The sequence below is a fragment of the Eumetopias jubatus genome, unplaced genomic scaffold (assembly GCF_037043125.1).
Source record: "Eumetopias jubatus isolate StellerSeaLion01/CBP00866 unplaced genomic scaffold, mEumJub1_p1.0 scaffold_1, whole genome shotgun sequence".
NCBI classification, from domain to species: domain Eukaryota; kingdom Metazoa; phylum Chordata; class Mammalia; order Carnivora; family Otariidae; genus Eumetopias; species Eumetopias jubatus.
This window is the reverse complement of record NW_028274807.1, coordinates 171,442,210-171,459,297: the sequence shown is the minus strand read 5'-3', so window position 1 is coordinate 171,459,297 and position 17,088 is coordinate 171,442,210. Positions and strand designations below refer to the sequence as shown.

At 37.9% G+C, this 17,088-nt stretch overlaps 1 protein-coding gene across 1 annotated transcript in view; it reads left to right on the top strand.

Moving 5' to 3' along the window:
* The window catches only part of ARL8B (ARF like GTPase 8B), a 54,391-nt gene extending 39,165 nt beyond the window's left edge, over positions 1-15,226 (top strand). Inside the window, exons 2-7 of the mRNA XM_028101694.2 lie at positions 2,984-3,064; positions 3,475-3,548; positions 4,064-4,157; positions 6,959-7,026; positions 7,626-7,696; positions 12,975-15,226. Coding sequence (XP_027957495.1) covers positions 2,984-3,064; positions 3,475-3,548; positions 4,064-4,157; positions 6,959-7,026; positions 7,626-7,696; positions 12,975-13,024 — 438 coding nt within the window. The 3' untranslated portion in view covers positions 13,025-15,226. The remainder of the gene's footprint in view (positions 1-2,983; positions 3,065-3,474; positions 3,549-4,063; positions 4,158-6,958; positions 7,027-7,625; positions 7,697-12,974) is intronic.
* Positions 15,227-17,088: the final 1,862 nt, after the last annotated feature.

Genomic DNA, 17,088 nt, shown 5'->3' with positions numbered 1-17,088 from the left:
TTGCATTCCCACCAGTAATGAGTGAGAATTGCTGTTGTCCCACCTCCTTATCAGCATTTGGTATTATCGGTGTACCAGATTTTGGGCACTCTAATAAGTGTATCAGTGGTATCTCATTTTAATTTGCGTTTTCCTGATGACATATGATGTGCACTATCTTTTCGTATGCTTATTTGCATCTGTGTATCTTTGGTGAAGTATTGGTTGAGGTCTGTGGTTCATTTTTTAATTGTTTTTTTTTATATTGATGTTTTAAGAGTTCTTTGTATCTTTTGTATAATAGTCCTTTATTGGATGTATGTTTTTACAAATATTTTCTCTTACTCTGTGCCTCTTTTCTAACTCTAACTCTTCTAAATCTTGTTCACAGGGCAGTTTTTAATTTTAATGAAGCCCACCTTATTGTTGCTTTATGGATAGTGCCTTTGTTGTTGCCTTTTCTCCCCTTCTAATCAGATTATGTTTTTGTTGTTGTATCATTACTAGTTTCAATATATATAGTTTTGATGTCATGACTAGATTTCCACATATAAATCATATGTGAAAGTTCTGAGAATTATAATGTTTAATATAAATGAAAGTAGTGATTGTGGTTAACATCTTTTTTCTGAAATCAGCCTGAACACCACTGAATGTGGGGCAGGGTGGGGGGGGAACAGAGAACTTTGGAGTTACGTAGAGGAAATTAATTTTTAAAATTGGAATTCATTGTGCTCAGTACTTGTAGACAGTTTTAGAATCATGTGTGGCTAGCATAAGGTCACAGCAAACAATCAGCCAGTCTTAGGGCCTTGAAAATAGTCCTATTTGTTTAACCATTTCTTTGTTGCGAGATTTCATAATTCTGGGCTGTTTACCTAAAAATAAGTCAGGTCAACTGAGAAATTAATATTTGGTAAATAAAATTTATAAATATGTAAATATATAAAGTCAGTATTAGCTGTGACTCATTAGATGTACTTTGTAATTGTAGTCAGAATTAAGAATATGAGGGGCACCTGGGTGGCTCAGTCGGTTCGGTATCCGACTCAGTTTCTGTTCACGTCATGATCTCAGGGTCATGGGATTGAGCCCTGCACTAGATTCTGTGCTCAGCATGGAGTCTGTTTGAGATTCTCTCTCTAATCCCTACGCCCTCTCCCACGCCCCCTGCTTGTCCTCTCTTTCTCTCTCTCTCAAATAAATAAAATCTTTAAAAAAAAATAAAGGATATGATAAGAAATGTGAGAGCTATTATGAGAATTATGATACTTTGTTTTTTTAAGATTTATTTATTTGACACAGAGAAAGAGAGCGACAGTGAGAGGGGGAACACAAGCAGGGGGAGTGGGGGAGGGAGAAGCAGGCTTCCCACTGAGCAGGCAGCCTGATGTGGGGCTCAATCCCAGGATTCTGGGATCATGACCTGAGCCGAAAGCAGACGCTTAATGACTGAGCCACCCGGGCTTCCGAGAATTACGATACTTTAGTGAAGGATATAAAAGATTTGAATGTTTAAATGAACAAACCATGTGCCTGGATGGAGAAACTTGATCGTGGTTAAATATAAAGAATTGATATAGGGCAATCCTTCTCAAATTAATACAGTTAATATAATTCTAGTCAATATTTAACTGAAATATGAATTTCTGAAGTTTATTTGGAATGTGAGTGATGAACTAAGACAGTTTTGAAAACATTCCAAATTCTTTTTTTTTTTTTTTAAAGATTTTATTTATTTGACAGAGAGAGATAGCGAGAGCAGGAACACAAGCAGGGGGAGTGGGAGAGGGAGAAGCAGGCTTCCCGCGGAGCAGGGAGCCCGATGTGGGACTCAATCCCAGGACCCTGGGATCATGACCTGAGCCGAAGGCAGACGCTTAACGACTGAGCTACCCAGGCACCCGAAAACATTCCAAATTCTTGATCTTCTGTATAGAATAAGAAATTGTACAAGCTGCAGTAATTCATTTAATCCTAATTTAGGAATAAACAGACTAGTGGAAAAGTATTGACTCAGATATAGAAGTGTCTCTTACGGCATTTGGCACATCACTTCAAATTAGTTAGGAATGTGTGGATTTTTAAATGAGGAGTGAGATGATTGAGAAAAGGAACTTTCTTGCACTGTAAAATCAAATTCCAGATGGATGAACATTTTAAATTTTAAAGGGCATTCAAATATTATTAGAAAATATTTTAGTCTTATGAGAAGGTCATAAGCTAAAAAAGAACAGAATTGATTACATAAAAGGAAAACCTGTACAATGACAGAATATGTCTTGTTAAAAGACAAACTTGGAAAAGCTGTTTAGCAGTGAGTTGTAAATTGTCAAAGTAATTTAAATGCTAAAATGGGAAAACTTTGAAGATTTACTTCTGATTTCCTACTTTGTGTGAACATTTATGTGTAGGTGGGGAAATTAATAAATTTTCATTTATAGTTATAATATATAATATTTCTTTTTAACCTATTTTTAAGACGGTATTTGACAGAGTGAGAGAGCACAAGCAAGGGGGCACAGCAAAGGGAGAGGGAGGAAATATGTAAAAAGTTAAAATCTTACTAAAAGTATCTTTTTTTTTTTTTAAAAAAATGGATTGTGTTTGGATGAAGGAAATAATGTATCTCTTCAAGAACTGTGTCTAAAAGGAATGTTTTCTTTCTTTCTTTCTTTCTTTTTTTTAAAGGAGGGTGGGTAGGAGCAAGGGGAGAGGGAGAGAGAGAATCTTAAGCAGGCTCCACACCCAGTGCAGAGGGGCTTGATCTCACAACCCTGAGATCATGACCTGAGCTAAAATCAAGAGTGGACGCTTAACTGACTGAGCCACCCCGTGCACCTATAAAGAATGTTTTCTTAAGACAGATTGTTACCACCACTAAAAAATTAGTTACATAATATACTAAAATGGTTATAAAGGCATTGTTAATGCCTGAAGTTTATGGCATGTTATATGTCTTAATAAATACTGATTCTAACTTCAGATGTTTTCTTTTGTTCAGTCAGGTCAATTCAGTGAAGATATGATACCCACGGTGGGCTTCAACATGAGGAAAGTAACTAAAGGTAACGTCACAATAAAGGTATGTGATCTTTTTACCATACTTGATTTAAATTGTTAACATATACAGATACAAATTTTTTGTTTTTTTCTCTTTTGGCATTCAGATCTGGATGATCCGTGATTTGGTACATGCTGAAACTTTTCAATACGGAAATTTATTGGTTAACAAGCAAAGTATTGCACAAAATTTTCTTTAGTAGAACTGACTAGATACAGTGTAAACATATTAAATATGAACTTCAAGTTTAGAAGTGGACCCAAGAGCTTCTAGATTAAGAACTTGTTTCAGCCTAAGTTTTTCAGAAGTAATTTGGCTCTAACATTGTGGACATGGGCATATCTGCCTGATCTTTCTCTCCTTTTTCTACTTTTTCTTTCAATGTGTTACTTAAAATACCTTTATTAAGAATTGTCTGTCTTGATTTAAAGATTTGGGACATAGGAGGACAACCCCGGTTCCGGAGCATGTGGGAGCGGTACTGCAGAGGAGTCAATGCCATTGTGTAAGCGTTGCTTAAAAAAGTCAGTTTAGGTTTCCAGGAAAAAAGTTGTTTTTAATACTTCCAAAGCCTCAATTTTTATTTCATCAATAACAGTCTTTATTAGTGTAATCCCATTAATATGAAACTTTAACAAATTTAATTATAAATGAGAGTTTATTTTTTTTTATTTAAGCAGCTAAGAGCTAAGGGTTATAAATGTTTTATTATCATGTATTAGCATCTAAATAGTCTATTTAAAAATATTTTTGGGTACTGAGCTTTTCTTTAGGTCTTTGATTAACAATTTCAGTGATCTTTTTTTTTTAAGTTTATTTATTTACTTATTTATTTAAGTAATCTCTACACCCGGTGTGGGGCCCAAACTCACGGCCCCAACATCAAGAGTCGCATGCTCTTCCCAATGAGACAACCAGGTGCCCCTTAGTAGTGTAAATCTGAAAATTAAAAATCTTTATCCCTAATTGTGACTGTCAGAATTCGGAGATGAGATATTGAAGTCACTTTTTTTTTTTAAGTTACATGATAGATGCTGCCGATCGTGAAAAGATAGAAGCCTCTCGAAATGAACTACATAATCTTCTAGATAAACCACAGTTACAAGGAATTCCAGTAAGTATGGAGTTCTTGTTATATAAGATTTATAATTATATTATTAAAATTATAATTATATGATTTATTATGTTTGAAATCAGTTAAATGTCTTAAAATCTTCAAAGGCTTATCTTTACTGAATACTAGCCATATACTGGGCACTGTGCTATTTATTCATTTCTTAACCAGCTATTTATTAAACTATATACAATAGGGGCAGTGCTCAGTCCTAGGGATACAAAGTGAATAGAAGTATGCTCCCTGCCATCATGGAGCTTATGGTTTAGTAGGAAAGGTAGATGCCATGAAATCACTGGAATAATACAGCTCCGATAAGTGCAATGAAGGAGAGGTACCAGGGGCCATGAGAGTTATAAATTAGAGGGGATATTTGATCTAGTTTGAGGGAAGAAAGGATTCTCTGAGGAAGTGATGCTTGAGCTGAATTGTGAGGGTTATGTAGACATGTGAGGGAGGGGATGATTGGAGGAAAAGAGAGTTGTAGACAAAGGCCTTTTGGTAGGAGGAAGCAAGGCACTAAGAGGAGGCCAGTCTCCCTAGAGCGAAAGCAAAGTGAGAGGGTGGGGAGAGTGGTGAGCCATGCGGCAGCTGGGATACTAGAGGAGGCTGGGCTGGACTGTGTGGGAAGCTGTTGCTAGTGTTTTAAAACTTTATTTCTGAAGTGTTTCTTTTTTCTTTCCTTTTTTTTTTTAAAGATTTAATTTATTAGAGCAAGTACGTGGGGGTGGGGGGAGAGGGGGCAGAAGCAGACTCTGCCCTGAGTGCAGAGATCCATGCTGACAATGGATTAAATTGGCAAGGGGGACTATAAGGAGGGCAGTTTTAGGATGCTCTTGAAGTTGTCTTGGCAAATTATAGTACCTTGGATTAGGGTGGTAGTAGACAAGATGGTGAGAAGGAAACCGATTTTAGTGATATTTAGGAATGCTGTCAACCAGACTTGGTAATGGGTTGGAAGTGGAGATGTAAAGAATATAATTCCTAGTTCCTGGTTCATGAAGTTAGGTGGAAGGGGTACCATTTGTTGAGCTGATGAATGTTGGAAAAGGACCATGCTTTAGCCTCATCACAAGTTCATGACTGTCAAATACTTGAGGTATATTAATTCAGGTTATCCTTACAACATAATGAGGTTTGTCGTTATCCCTCCTTTGTAACAGTTGTTCTTCAGGGTTACATGGTAACATTATCTGTTGTGCAACCAGGTTTCGAATCCATGTCTTCAAAGCCTATTTGTCTCCTGTGTTAAAACTTAGTTCTGTATACCTACCATAGGTAAAAATCAGTCTTACCTCAAGGTCACCATAAGTCTTCTTAGTTGCAAGCACTGGAAAGCTGACATAAGTAGAAAGGAATTGAATGAAAGGATATTGGGTAGCTCAACAGAGTCTCGGAGAAGGCTGCACGTAAGTAGGCACAGGAAATAGGCTGGAACAAGGAAGCTAAGCAGCTGCCAGGATCACATCCAGACTCACACCACAGAGTAAGTCTGGTGACCACATGCAGTTTCTGAACACTAGACACAGTTGTTCTGATTCGAAAGTCATCTAGCTGATTCCCTTTCCCTATCAAAATGGGTTCTCTCTCCCGCTTTCTTGCATCACTGCCTCTGCATTGAAAGGTTTGGTTCATCCTAGATTAAGTGTCCATGCTCTAGCAGAAAGGAAAGCTGGGGAAAAAATTATCCATAGAAGCAAGTAGCTTATTGGGAGGCAGGTTCATAAGGTAGGAGGGGAGAGTTCTTAAATGTAGTAAGAGGACTAAAATGCCAGGCAACCCCCAAACTGACAGCTGATCACAAATGGCCATGATATTATTTTTAGAAATTCAGGCAGGTCCAGCTTGAGAATCTAGTGTGACTTAAATAAGAGTATGGAGAGGGGTGAAAGTTGGGGAACAGGAGATAGGCTGTGGTTTAACATTGTCCTGTGAGCTCCTGGTGTCCCTGACTGTTCTGTGCTTCTGTCCTTGTCTCTTTGTCCTTTGTGCAAAGTAAGAATCTAGGTCCTGTGAGTAGAAATGGTCAAAGTGTATGGAGTAGGGTGGGGGTGGGGGTGTATTAAGTGAAAGAAAATAGGTATGGCAAGGTAGACATGGCATGTACTTGGTTGAGGTGGGTCAAAGATTACATGTTCTTAGAGAACACTGAGAGTACGTATATTCTCAAATATTAGTTATATGTACTCATATTCTTTGCTTTCTCTAAGGCAGAAAGAACGATATTAACTGAGAAAAGATGGAGTGGTGATTGAGAAGCCTGTCTCTGCTTTCTTTTCAAAGCACATCTAGCAACCAGATGATACCGTTTATTCCTAGAGCTTATGACTGCTATATTTATCCTGATTTCCAGACTTAACCATTGTCTTAGAATATTTATACATGATATTCTGTAGGATGGATCAGGAATTTTAAAAGCAAATTTATGTGTTCGTATGATTAATGGCGAACATAAAAAATGGTTAAAAAATTGTCCCCCCCCCTTGGTTGTGTTAAGATCATATTCACATTATGGTAGAGATTTATTTAGAAATTGCAGAATACATACCATAGACTTAAGAATATTTTAGTAGAAATTGGCAGCCACATGTTGAATTGGGGCATCTTTGCGGTAGAAGTTGAAATGAATGCTAATTTGAATTACTAAATAAATGAGATAGGCCACCAGTTATACAAATATGCCTCAATATTATGGCATGTGGTAGCATTCCAATTTTAATGTCTACAAATATGACTATCATATGCTTCTGTGACCTTTTCTTACATAAAAGTTCATTGTTAATATCTTTTCTTTTTTAAAGGTGCTCGTACTTGGAAACAAGAGAGATCTTCCTAATGCCTTGGATGAGAAACAGCTAATTGAAAAAATGTATGTCTTAAGAATGAATGATGGTGTTTAAAAAAAATTGGTTCTAAATTATACTTTTTAAAAAATACTTTATTTATTTATTTGACACAGAGAGAGACAGCGAGAGAGGGAACACAAGCAGGGGCAGAGGGAGACAGAGAAGCAGGCTTCCCGCAGAGCAGGGAGCCCGATGTGGAGCTCCATCCCAGGACCCTGGGATCCTGACCTGAGCTGAAGGCAGATGCTTAACGCCTGAGCCACCCAGGCGCCCCTAAATTATACTATTTTGCCCACTGCTTTGCTTAGCATCATTATATTATTATTTTTTTGAAGATTTTAAGTAATCTCTACACCCACCGTGGGGCTTGAACTTAAAACCCTGAGATCAAGAGTCATATGCTTTTCTGACTGAGCCAGCCAGGCCCTCCTGTTACTTAGTAAAGATAATAGCCATGTTTTTAGGTAAACATGGTAAATTTGGCCTACCAGAGAAGTGAATTTCTAAAATTTTGTAGTAAAATAATTTCTTCAGTATAAAAAGATAAGAAAATTGAACAAAGAGTGATAGGTATGATAGTTATTTTAAGCAGACTTAATTGGCTTAATTCTGCTTCTTATAGGAACCTGTCTGCTATTCAGGATAGAGAAATTTGCTGCTATTCAATTTCTTGCAAAGAAAAGGATAATATAGGTAAGAAATGACTGTGGAAGAAATGGGTATCACTGGAAGGGCTGTCTTAATGCTTCTTATTCTTTATTATCTCCATTTCTGTTTAAGTGACTTCTTTTAGAGGACTTTTTTTGCCTCAGGAAAAAGAATAGACATTATATCTTTTGACAGCAAGACAACATCCTGAATGTGCTCTATGCTATTTAAAGAAGTAAATGAAATAGACGAAGTTAAAACATGATGTGATACCAATTTATTGTATTAATTTTGGCAGAGCTAGTATCCAGCTGTGCTTTATAACAAAGTGTTTTTGAAGACTTTACAAAAATTGGTCTATAGGCACTGAAACAATTGTTCATTTATTGAACCAGTATATTACTGTAATGTTAGTACTCTATTGGAAGTATAAGCCAAAAGTATTCTTTATCTATTTAGTGTCTGTATTAATTTCCTAGAACTGCCATAGCAAAGTACCACAAACTGGGTGGTTGAAAACAGCAGAAATTTATTTCTCAAGTTCAGGAGGCTAGGCATCCAAAAACAAGGTGTCAGCAGGGCCATGAAAGCTGTTGGGGAATATCCTTCCTTGCCTTTTCTTAGCTTGTGGTTGCCGGCTGCCTTTGGCATTCTTTGACATACCGATGCTTCACTCCGGTTTTTGCCTCTGGCTTCACATAGCCTTCTCCTCTGTGTGTGTCTCTGTGTGTATTTTCTCTTCTTACAAAGATACATATCATTGGATTAGGGCCTACCTTCATTCAGTATGACCTCATATCTGTAAAGACAATTTTTGAAGAAATTAATGAGGTTTTAGGTAGGTGTGAATTTTTAGGGGGACACTGTTAGTCCAACACAGTGTCCTTAAAGAATTTAAGTATATCTGGCTGAACTTCAGTTTAACTAATTTGTGAGAGGTTATTTAATAAAAGTGGATTGGAATGGGTGAAAAGGATCAAAAGGTAAAAAGGAAAGATGAATAGAAACGTTTGAAAGGCTGTTCAACCTGTTAGCTGTTTGAATGAAAAGACCTGTAACAGTGCAATAAAACATACTCACTGGTTAAGTGTACCTTCATGACAAAAAGCTACTCAGGCTAAGTCACACAGTTCTTGTCTGGCATGACAGGTTCAACCAAAGTGTGAGAGGAGAGTTAAATGCATGTATCTTGAAGCAGCTGGGTAGGAGCCTAGAGATTTTCATGGCACCCTCACCTCTCCCAGTTTGGTGGTCACTGGTGAAAAAAAAATCGCTCTGTGGGCCACTACAGAAAAATGAGGTTGTCTATCATTGCCGCGTAATAGGCTACAAACAGCATGGGCTTTGGAGTCAGCCAGCCTCAGGCCAGAACACTTGATCCTAATTTATTTTCTGACTGGCCTTGCACAAAGCACGTAACCTCCCTAATCTCCACTTTTTACTTCTCTATAAAATGGTGATAATGGCAGCAATTTAGAAATTCTCTTGTGAGAGGGAATGTGAAAATGCATTGCAGCATTTGACATATGGTGGATGTCATGTGGGTGTATTAGTTTTCTATTGCTGCTGTCAGTTAGAAGCCTATCATAGTTCTCACTGAGCTAGAAATCAAGGACTAAAATGACAGGTTGTACTCTTTTTGGAGACTCTAGGAGAGACTCCATTTCCTTGTCTTTTCCAGCTTTTAGATACTGCCTGCATTCTTGGCGCATGGCTCCTTCCTCCATCTTCAAAGCCAAAAACATGGTATCTCTGACCATTCTCCCATAGTCACACCTCCAATTAAAAAGAAACAAACAAACCAAAAATTTGTATTGGAGTAGGATGTAATACATAGTGCCAACACAGTGTGTTTAAAAGGTATTCTGTTATCTTTTTTCCTTTAGCCTTCATTCAGTGTGTATTTGGTCTCATCATAGTTAACTTCTTTCCCAAGTCAGTTCTAGTCTATTAACTCTTTCCCCACCCCTCCTCAAACATACTCTGATGACCTCAAAGTGTTGATAGTTTTCTGGCTAATTCTGGGCTTCCTTTATTTATTTTTCATTTTTATTATTTTTAAGTAACTCTACACCCAACGTGGGGCTTGAACTTAACAACCCTGAGATCAGGAGTAACGTGCTCTGCGCACTGAACCAGTCAGGTGCTCCTGGGCTTCCTTTAAAGAGCACCCAAAAGCAATCTGAGCCTAATACTTTGCTGTTGGGCACAAACTGTCCTCTATTATAAAGGGGTAGACTAAGTGACTTGCTATATTGTGAGCATTTGAGAACAGACTCTTCAAGCACTTAGGATTACTTAGAGTTCATAAAAAAAAAAAAAAATTCTCCCACCCCCATGTTAGGAGGAATTCTTGTGTCCCCAAGAGAGCATTTACTTATACACCACTGGTTCTCATTGAAGGATCTTCCCCCAGGATACATTTGGCAACATTTGGAGACACTGCCAAATGTTGTCATAACAAAGAGTGTGATGCTGGCACTTAGTGGGTAAAGACCAGGGATGTTCTAAACATGGTACAGTCCCCACAACTAAGAATTGTCCAGCCTAAAATATCAGTAGTGGTGAGGTTGAAAAACCCTGTTCTGCATACATTATTAACCATAATTGTAGGGCATTGTGCTATTCTGTAAATCCATTTTACTCCCTTATATTCTCTCTAGTATTTCATAAAATAGGGGGAAAAAGTTACTGAAAGGAGAAAAAAAAATCCTTTGTTTTACTACCTTGACAAACCAGCTGGATACTTTCCTGGAAAAAAATCTTGTGAGCTCATTTAAGAAGTAAATGCGGGAGAGTTGGTGAATACTTCTTTTGTTATTTGAGGCTGACCTCATAGTCTGTCATAGAGCTCCATAGTCACAGTTTGTGATGATAGAACTCCTGCTTCACTTAGTAGTATCAAGCTCAAGGAAATGGATCCACTCTAACTAGATTCAAAACAAGTAGTTTGTAAATGAGAATGCCTGTTTATTTGGAGCAAGAAATACAACTAAGGGCCAAGCAGATTAGACTTCTTGGGTAGTCAAATCAGAACATCCTCCCCAATTTCACCTTTTACAACATATTTTAGAACCGAATTTATGAATTTACTAAATTGTTCCAAAAGTATCTCAGTGCACATGGGTTGTATATTCTCCTTCCACCTTACCAGTGTGGTGTATGAAATACTTTAGTAATGTGTCCTCACATCACACATAGAACAGATTACTTCTGTGAACATGATCTTTGCAAAGATGACTCATACTTGTGGCCCTTTTTGTCATGGAAGATGACTCCTTCATCTGAGTATCTTATTTCTTTTCTGCTTTTTTATCTAGTCTTAAGGATCCATTTGTCTTTGGGATATAACATCTGTCCACTGTCCACAAGCTTTGTTTGTTTTTTTAAGTGAATTTCTTAAATATTTAAACCTGGGCATTTCACACTCAGATTTACCTTTCTCCCCATTCAGTTCTAATGAATGTGGCTTTGCTCTTACTACATACTGCTGTCCTCCTTTTTTTTTTTTTTTTTAAGATTTTATTTATTTATTTGAGAGAGAGAATGAGAGATAGAGAGCACGAGAGGGAAAAGGGTCAGAGGGAGAAGCAGACTCCCTGCTGAGCAGGGAGCCCAAAGTGGGACTCGATCCCAGGACTCCAGGATCATGACCTGAGCCGAAGGCAGTCGCTCAACCACCTGAGCCACCCAGGCGCCCCTGCTGTCCTCCTTTTAAAGTGTGCATGATCTGATTCAACAATCAGGTTAAATCATTGTTTCTACAACTCTGAACAGGTTCCATTTGTTCAGATCTCAGCTCTAGGCTATTCTTTACATGTGTGGCTTACAGTTTCTGTAACTCATAATTAGCTTGGAAATTGAATTTGCACTCATCTTCAGGTTTGGAGAACTGAGTGCTGCTTCTAATAGATGCTGACACACCCTTTATATGGATGACACATTTTTAAAGAACTCAGGGACAGAAATTCACTGTTTTGACTTAGCTGCCATCTCTTGTCAGTCTAAGTGATTTTTTTTTTGGCTAATCTCAGCTGTGATAGCTTCAGCTGCCACCTCTATGGTGACATCTTACCAGTCCTCATCCCTTTCTGAGATCAGTATAGCTAAAGCTATCTGCTGGACATCTCCATGCCTGTTACCTTCTGCACCTCAACTCTGATGTGCTCTATAACTAAATTCTTTATCTTTTTGTTTTCCTCAAGTCTGTTCTTACTTTAACCACTGTGTCAACAGCTCCATGACAAACACAACTCACTGAGGCCAGAAGATTCTTTCTCTGTTCGTATCTTGGTCAAATCCACATTTTCCTTCTTCCATCCCTACAGCATTTGTTTGCTTCGTGCCTTCGCATTTCCTATTCCTGCTGTGATCGTCACTGTCTACTGACAACTCCACGTTGTTCTCTTCTGTTGCCATTGATCATCCTAAAATAAACTAATATAATTTCCTTGCTTAAGATTCTCCAGTAATTTCCAGTTGACTTGAGAATAAAACCCAAACTTATTAGCATCTTAGAGTGGTATACAAGGTTATCTGGCTCCTTCTAGCCCGTGGTTCTCACTTGAGGACATTTTTGCTCCCCAGGGGACATTTAGCAATCCCTGGAGACATTATTGGTTGTCACAACTGTGGGTGTGTAGGGGGAGTGATAATGGCATCTAGGGTAGAGGTCATGGATGCCGCAAAATAGTCTGCCATGCACAGGAAAGGCCTTCGTCCTGTCCCCGCAAAGATTTACCCAGTCCAAAAGGTCAAAAAGGTGAAGTTGAGAACCCCTGCTGTAGCCTTAGCAATGAGTGGCAGCACCTTCCCCCATTCCTGTGCTTCATCCACAACTTACCACATATAATCCATCTAGATCTCCACACTGTTCATGCCTTTGTTTATTCTTTTGCTTTTGTTTCCTTTGCCTGGAATTCTATGGGGCAGCCTTCCTCCTAGGCCCAAATGAGTTCTATGTTTTCCACCTTTGATACTAAAAGCTCTTTGAGGGGTGAGAGGGGATCTCCCATATCTTTGCATTCCTGGCACTTCACATAAGTACTTAACAGGCAGTAATTTTTTTTTTTTTTTTGAATAAAAGATGGCACAGGCTGTCCTGAACATAATTTAACTTTTAAATCAGAGACTGCTGAGTCTTCCATAATTCCTTAGAATGTCCTCTTGAAGTTTAGGTAATGGAGAATAATACAGATGCAAAAAGCAGAAGAGGGCAGGCACAGCATGTATTTTGAATTAGCTACATTTTAAATACTGTCTCATGTTTAGTGTCTTAACTTTGATATCTTAACGCCTTCAATTTTTTTCCCTCCATCTTTAGATATCACACTCCAGTGGCTTATTCAACATTCAAAATCTAGAAGAAGCTGAAGCATCTCCTGAAGTCTTCCAGTCCTTCCTGGCTATAATCCTAGAATTATTGTCCGTTCCTCTGAAGTACTTCCCAGAATACGGTCCTTCCTAAACCCAAGAAATTGCCTTTTTCAGAGTTTATTTCTCTTGTGCACTGCTGAAGATGTGTATCCCTAATCCTTCATAAAGAATCAGCTAGAGTTGTCATGATAAAGTCAGCACACACAAAAAAAGCTTCTTATACATACTTGTCTTAAATAGTGTGTAGAGCTTTTTTTTTTTAAACACACACTTGACCATCTTAAATCAAGAAAATTGCATATTTCTGTTCTAGTCTTTCTGGGCCAGATTTTTATATTGGTTTTCAGTAAATGTCTAGATACTTCCTTATAGAGTCCATTAGCTTAATACTGATACTGACTTGACACAGCATGAAGTTTCTAGTGCCACACACAGTATTTAGAAAACCTTTAGCCTGACTCATGTGGGATATAAACATAATGTTTACATATCTCACAAATGCATGTGAAATGTATAATTACACCTTAGGAATTTAAAAAAATGGTCTGCAAAGAGTGAGCAGAGGCACCAGATCAGTGTTGTTATTGGTTCTTTATACTGGTGAGATCGTATATGAATTCTAAAAATACTGCTTTCTGAGAATTCTTCATCACCAGATAGCAGCTGGGGAAATGGGAGGAACTAAGGCATGCTGTAGTGTATCTGTCCAGGTCATTACTTCTCCATTTTTTCTTTTTCTTTTTCTCTTTTTTGGAGAGGGTGGGGTTCAACACACTTTTTTAAAGGGTTGGGAATTGAAGATTTTCTCAAAGGCTTTCATGAATTTAGAGCATTCCAGCCAATATAATAAAATGTGTTAAGAATGTCAGACTTTGTTCAGACACCTGTTTGTTCTTTCTGTCTCTAGTCATTAAATCACTGCTGCTGCATGACACTCTAACTTGACTTTTTATATCCAGTCATAGACGTTCAGCACAATAGATACTTAGAAACAAATACAAATTCTTATTTTTCTCTCTTACTGATGTAAGGTTTGGCACTCTTTTGTCTGGTGCCATTAGACATCTTGATTATTGTGACAACTCTAGACCTGCCTGCTCTGTCTAATGTAATCATGCGCGACGTCTACAGGTTGTTTAATAATCAATCACACAGAGAACTGAGGAACTGATGCTGTGTATTGTTTGCTTCTACGATACGGAGATGTATAAAAACTTAAACATGTTTTGTAGTTTAGTGATGTCCATATAGATAAAGGGACACATTAATACTGGTTCACTTGTAAATTGTTACTCACATAAACCACTGTAGTAGATAAAACTTTATGCTACACCTGCTTATGTGTTGCCTCACACTGTGTGTGATTTTTTCTTTTGTTAAGCAGCACTCATGTAGACGGTGCGTTTCCATACATGTTGAGCACTCAAAAGTGCAGTCAACAGTTGTTTTAATGAATACCAGTTTTAATTTATAGACTGCCATGGCCTTAACAATATTCTGTACAAAATACTGCACTGTGTTGCACAGATACTACTTGTTTTCCTCCATTCACATTTTTATGAGTAGAATCTCAGCTTTTAAAATTCTGTTCTTATTCTTTGAAGCATGTTGCATACTTCCCTGATGGGATGGATGGTTCTGTAAATGAAGGGATATTTAAACTTGCTACTATAGCTCAACACCATTAATGGTTACTGTAAACCATTACAAAGAATGTGGCAATTTGCTTGTGCCTGAAAGGAGGAATTGGAACTAAAGTGTATGACTGTGTGGGGACTGCGTTGGTTCGTTAATTGACCTATAGCTAAAACTTAACGTGTTTGTGTGTCTCTTCATTGCTTTCAGCATTTCAAGACATCCAAACTCTACTACCAACATTTTCCTGTGCATTAACTTCTGCATGTGAAAACAGTTACTGAACTTTGTAAATACGTGAATTTTTTTATTTAGGTGATGCATTTTTTGTCTGTTTACTGCTCTTCTCAGCTTTATTCAATAAACTTGCATTTTGAGGGTTGTATTGACAATTTTAACTTAAAATGTGCATCATGATGGAAGGTGCTGACCTTTTTAGAAGAGGATGGGAGGAAAGTTACTATGAGCAAGGCCCATAGACAATGTGCTAGAAAGAAATCAGATCACTTCTCAAAGAATTGGGTCTGTGGGCTAGTTAAAATAGAAATAAACTTTTAAAATATCCACAGGATTGATACTGCGATTTTTTTGGGGGGGATAGGGTGGAGGAGATGGTATGACTTGTAAACTGTCAAGTGGCAAGAGCTAGTTGGTTAGGCATTTTATAATCTATTTGTTTTAAAAACTATAACAAATCTACTATTAAACTGAAATTGCAAGGCAGGCCTACTTAATTGAGTTCCAGAATGAAAAGATTTTAAGTATCAAACGTGGTTTTCCCTAAGAAGCACATTTTTATTTTTTATTTATTTTTTTAAAGATTTTATTTATTTGACAGAGACACAGCGAGAGAGGGAACACAAGCAGGGGGAGAGGGAGAGGGAGAAGCAGGCTTCCCGCTGAGCAGGGAGCCTAATGTGTGGGGCTTGATCCCAGAATCCTGGGATCATGACCTGAGCCGAAGGCAGATGCTTAACGACTGAGCCACCCAGGTGCCCCAAGAAGCACATTTTTTAAAGTAAAGCCATTTGGCCTATTTCACCTAGTGTGTTATCTTTTGCATTATAAAAGTGAACATTTATCTCATCAAAGCTATTGCAGAAATGATCTTTATGTAGTTTTACTCAAGAAAAGTTCAACTTGGCTTTTCCTCTATATCGGTATGGTTATTCTGTACAGCCAACCCTTGTTGGCCAATTGGATATGTGATTTCACATTTCTAGGACAGAAGTCCCTAGGATATCCAGTTTCATTTCTTGTATGGAATTGGTGGAGACATTTAGTCAAGCAGTTAACCTGGTCTTCTTCTCATCACCCTCCTACCAAAGTGATTTTTGAAGGAGGAATGTGATGTCTGGGTAAGGGGTGGGAAGGATATAAGGTTAGTTTATTGTATCCTTGATTTTAAGCTTATAACTGCTTTTCTTTCAAAAATTGAGACTTCTGAAATTGGTTCCTTTGATTCTGTCAATTGGATGTGTTGGACTGTGGCTACTTTAGTCCTCATTGTTTTAACTGAAGATCTAATTGCCTTGTGTAATTCTATCCATACAGGATCCAGTTACACTGAAATCCTGTTGATTTGGTAATTCCAGCCTCATTGTCTGGGAGATTGAGAACTGGAGTGGAAGTCTGAATTTACTGTAGCCAGCATTATAATGTTACATCCACTTGGCCAAATACTTTTAAAAATGCCATTGTGGGGAAACCATCATGTTGAGTGTTTGAAATATTTTATTCTCTTCCAAACTTTTAACTGTTGTGCCCTCAGTAACGTATATGCTTGTGAAGATGCTTGAAAAGGAAAACAGTAAAGCAAACACTCGCCTTGCCAACTTCCCTTAAGCTTGCAGTTCTACAATGTGTGGCCCGCTGCAGGTGTTTTCTGTTGATTAGTAAATAGCCTCCATGCAATTTCTGTTTAAAACTCAGCTATTAATAAAAGTGGGTGCTTTTGTAATTGCTGCTGCTTGACTGTTCTTAGGGAAACAGAATCAAGTCATTGACATGCTAGATAGATTGCAGTGGGAAGTTTCTTAATCTGAGCAATAGCAGTAGTCATTCATTATTCCATTTCATTAACAAGCCCTCTCTTCAGTAAGGTAATTTCTATTTTAAAACTGCAAGGCAGCTGGTAACTTAGTTAATGCAGATTTCCTAGCAGGAATCAGAGGGGAAAAGATACTTTAACTTCATTTTATTGGGGCTTGCAGGTCTTGCATTTATAAAAGGAAGGGATGTGGTAGGAAAATATATATGTATATATTTTTAAAGATTTTATTTGTTTGACAGAGACACAGTGAGAGAGGGAGCACAAGCAGGGGGAGTGGGAGAGGGAGTAGCGCAGGCTTAGACCCAGGGGTCAGGACCCGAGCGGAAGGCAGTTGCTTAACAACTGAGCGACCCAGGCGCTCCAAGTAGGAAAA